At 34.4% G+C, this 4,701-nt stretch overlaps 1 protein-coding gene across 1 annotated transcript in view; it reads right to left on the bottom strand.

Moving 5' to 3' along the window:
- LOC107155639 (vascular endothelial growth factor receptor kdr-like) overlaps positions 1 to 3,010 on the bottom strand; it is a gene marked incomplete at its 5' end in the record, with an annotated part of 118,367 nt that extends 115,357 nt beyond the window's left edge. Inside the window, one exon of the mRNA XM_048797237.1 lies at positions 2,864 to 3,010. Within this exon, the coding sequence (XP_048653194.1) occupies positions 2,864 to 3,010 (147 nt within the window). The remainder of the gene's footprint in view (positions 1 to 2,863) is intronic.
- Positions 3,011 to 4,701: the final 1,691 nt, after the last annotated feature.

The following is a 4,701-nucleotide window of genomic DNA, read 5'->3' as shown; positions in this document are numbered from 1 at the left end:
AAGAAATGAAATTGAAGCTGTAATAAAACCTCCCCCCCACCAAAAAAAAAAAAAATCCCAGAACGAGAGGGATTCTCAGCTGAAATTTACCTGATCTTTGAAGATTTAATGTCAATACTTGTCAAGGTATTCCAGGAAATAGAAAGAGGAGACAATCCCACACTCATTCTAATATGTCAGTATTACATTGACACCAAAACCAGATAAAGACACTTCAAGGAAAACTACAGACCAATATCCCTGATGAACATATATGCAGAAATTCTTAATAAATTATTATCAATTTGTATTCAAATATAAATTAGCAAGGTTGTGCATTATGAACAAGCTGATTTCATTCCAGGAATGCAATGAAGTTTCCATATATATAAATCAGTAATTGTAATTTATAGCATAAATAGAATGAAGGACAAAAATCACATGATAATCTCAACAATTTCAAATAAAGTCTTCAACAAATAACAGCACCCACTCATGTTAAATATAAGAAAACTAGCAATAAAAAAACTTAATTCAATATCATAAAGGTTATATGATATAAATATATATAAAACCAAAGCCAACATCATACTGAATGACAAAACCTGAAAACATTTCCTCTGAAATCAGGTGCAAGGCAAGGATATCTACTCTCACCACTCCTATTCAATGTAGTCCTTCAAGTTGGGCACAGTGGTACACACCCATATCCAAGCAACTCAAGAGGCTGAGACAGGAGGATCTTAAGTTCAAAGCCAGCCTCTGCAACTTAGTGAGGCTCTAAGCAGCTTAGTGAGATCCTGTCTCAAAAATAAAAATGACTGGGGATGTTTCTTAGTGGTTAAACACCCCTGAGTTCAACCCCTAGTTCCTAAAAAAGGTTAAATTATCCCTGTTTGCAAATATTATCCTATACTATGAAGAAAGACAGACATACAGACAGACACACACACACACACACACACACACACACAAAGACTTCTAGAGATGATAGTCACCAGTGTAAGATACAAAATCAGTATTTTTCTAGATATGATAATATATCTGATGAAAATTAAATCAGAAAATAATACCATTCACAATAGCCTCAAAGTAATGAAATATCTAGGAATAAACCTCTCTAAGAAAGTCAAAGACCTCTACAAGGAAAATTATAAAACACTGAAAAAAGAAGTAGAAGACACTAGAGAATGGAAAGACCTAACATGTTCTAGGTTAGGCAGAATTATTATTATCATAAGATACACAGATTCAATACAAACCCCATCAAAACACAAATTACATTTTTCACAGAATTAAAAGATAGTCCTGAAATTCATAAGGAAGGATAAAAGACACAGAATATCCAAAACAATTCTGAGCAAAATGAGCAATGATGAAGTCATCACATACCCTCTTTTAAATTATATAGAGAGCTATGTAACAAAAACAGTTTGGCATTGCCATAAAAAAACAGACAAATGGACCAACGGAATAGAATAGAAGACACAGAGACAAACTCACAGAGATATAGTCATTTTATCCTTGGCAAAGGTAAAACATATGTTGTAGGAAAAAAATGGTCTTTTAAGCAGGTGTTGCTAGGAAAACAGCATATCCATATAAAAAGGAATTAAACTATATCCCTACCTCTTACTCTGTACAATACAAGTGAAACAAATACCTAGGAATTAAGCCAGAAACCTTGTAACTGCCAGAAGAAAACATAGGGTCAACACTCCAAGAAATCAGCACAGGCAATAACTTCCTTAATAAAAAAGTAAAAGCTTAGAAAATAAAACTAAGAATTAATAAATGGCATGCCATAGAATTACAAAGCTTCCACATAGCAAAGGAAACAAAAGCATGAAGAGGGAGCTTATATAAGAGACAAAACTTTTGGAAAATATAAAAACTCAAAAATCTTAACACAAATATAAACAACCCAATTAAAAAATGTAAACTGAACTAAGAAAACATTTCTGAAAAGAAGAATTAGAAATGGCTAATTATATGAAAAAAAATGTTCAATTTTTTTTTCCAAACAGGGAAATGCAAATGAAAAATACACTGAGATTTATCTCCAGTTAGAATGGTAATCATGAAGAACACAAATAATAATAAATGATGGCAAGGGTGTGGGGGAGAAAGGAACACTTACATGCTGTTTTAAATTGGTTCGACCATTATTGAAATTAGTATGGATGTTCTTCAATAAAGTAGGAATGGAACTGTCATGTGACATTCTTATGTCACTCTATATTTATTCAAAAGAATAAAAGTCAGGGGCTGAGGTTGTGATTCACTGATAGAGCACTTGCCAAGCATGTGTGAGGCACTGAGTTTAATTCTCAGCACTGCATATAAATACATAAAGTCCATTGACAGCTAAAAAAAATTATTTTTAAAAAGAAAGAATAGAAGTCAGCATACTGTAGTAATGCATGGGATACCTTTGTCTGTCTGTCTGTCTGTCTGTCTCTCTCTCTCTCTCTCCCCTGACTGATCACAATATGATCACACTCTTCCACCATGATGTTCAGCCTCATCTCAAGCTCCATGGAATGGATCCAGCCTTCTATGGACTAGGACCTCTGAAACCTTGAACCCTCAAATAAACCTTTCTTCCTATATAGTTGTATTAGCTGGGTCCTTTAGTCACAACACCAAAAAATGCTGAGTAAAACAATAATTTAAGTGCAAAACACACACACACACACACACACACACACAAACGTGCATGAACACAGCTTTGCTCATATCCTCTGTTGCCTGGATTAGTAATACTATCTCTTAAGAGACTTATTTGAGATGATATATATATAAAACAGCTATAGCCTTAAAGACTAAATTGTACCTGAGCAAGCCCCAAGGCCAAGGCCTCCAAATATATTATTTTCCTTACCTTTCTGAGTTTGCGAATGATCAGGGTCAGAAGAAGCCAGAAAAGGGTAGCTGTCAGGCCAGTACAAACAAGAATGATGATCTCAATATTGGATTTTTCATCAGAGCCTGTAGAGTTGAAGACAGAACTTACTAAAGAAAAAATAGTTCACCAGAGATTCAGAGATAAAACAGGAGAAATGTACTGCCTTTTACAGAGCATGTTTGAATTCCAAAGGACTAATGTCAATAGATCCCATATTTTGAGTGTGTGTGTGTATCTGTGTGTGTGTTTTAAATTTTTATAGCCTGTAAGGTTTACCTTATGAGACTTAGAGGAACAAATCCTTGGTAATTGTACAGATTGTCTCAAGAAATTAGTCAAAGACTTATATATAAGAATATGTGCTTATATATTTTTGACATCTATGTATGAATGCCAACATGAGATATGTATAGTTACTCTCTATCTTATTTGCAGATTTTCTAATACAATGATTAGATAATTGTGGGATATAGCCTGATTGCCTGAATTAAATCCTGGCTCTACCTCTTACTGGTTGCACAATTTGGACATGTTACTAGTCTCTCTATGACTCATTTTCCCCATTTAAAATGAGAATAATGAAAGGTCTGAGGGTGTAGCTCACTGGTATAGTACTTGGCCTAGCATATAGAAGACCCAGATTTCCATAAAAAGTTTGTTAAGGGCTGGGGTTGTAGCTCAGTGGTAGAGCACTTGCCTGGCATGTATGAGGCATTGGGTTCCACCCTCAGCACCACATAAAAACAAATGAACAAATAAAATAAAGGTATTGTGACCATCTACAACTAAAAAAAATATTTTTAAAAATTTGTTGAAAAAATATAAATGGCAATAATAAATACCACATAGATCTATCAAGCATGCTAAATGAGATCATGAGAATTGATTAACACGGTATCTAACAAATAGCATATTTCAACTATCTGTAATATTATTAGGTTCCTTTTTCCTGTAGTGCACTCTGTATACTATCTCAGTGCATTGGGGGATGGAGGAATTTTATTAAACCAGCTTATATGTTTTCCCTGCTATGCCTTGGTAGAACATAGCTGAATGAGAAAGTAGTGGCTTTGGGGATGCCAACATGCTCAACTAAAAACCAATAATATTTCTTCGAAAACATAATTTTGCCCCCGACAGTTTAATACTAATTGTAGTAGCATAGGAGATTGGAGTCAAAAGACTTGTCATAGCCTTTGGCAAGTATCTTTTTTTTTGAACCTCCTATTTACAAATGAAATGTGCTCAAAATCTAACATTTTATGTTTATATTTCCAAATATTACCCAATATTTTTCAACAAAACAAAGGGAATTATTATTTGGTAAATTATATTATATAAAGCATTGCCATATCTTCACCTTCATGTGTATAACCTTTGAGAGAAAGGTAAGGCAGCTGGTATTATTCTCAGTTCAGAAATTACAAAACTGAAATCAATAAAAGCTAAATGACTTATCAAAAATGACAGCAATTTCATAACAAGCATGGTATTCTGGACTCAGATTTTCCATGCCATATTTTTCACATACCCTCCCAATGAAAGCAGGCATATTAAAGAAAATATTTTAGAGTATACCTATATTCACTGTCCTACTACACTGTGCTTCCACAATCAAATGCCTTTTTTAAATTGCAACCAGGGGCTGGGGATGCGGCTCAAGTGGTAGCGCACTCGGCTGGCATGCGTGCGGCCCGGGTTGGATCCTCAGCACCACATACAAACAAAGATGTTGTGTCTGCTGAAAACTAAAATAAACATTAAAAATTCTCTCTCTCTCTCTCTCTCTCTCTCTCTCTCTCTCTCTCAAAAAA

Source organism: Marmota marmota, unplaced genomic scaffold (genome assembly GCF_001458135.2).
Source record: "Marmota marmota marmota unplaced genomic scaffold, marMar, whole genome shotgun sequence".
NCBI lineage: Eukaryota > Metazoa > Chordata > Mammalia > Rodentia > Sciuridae > Marmota > Marmota marmota.
This window is presented reverse-complemented; position numbering and strand designations above follow the sequence as displayed.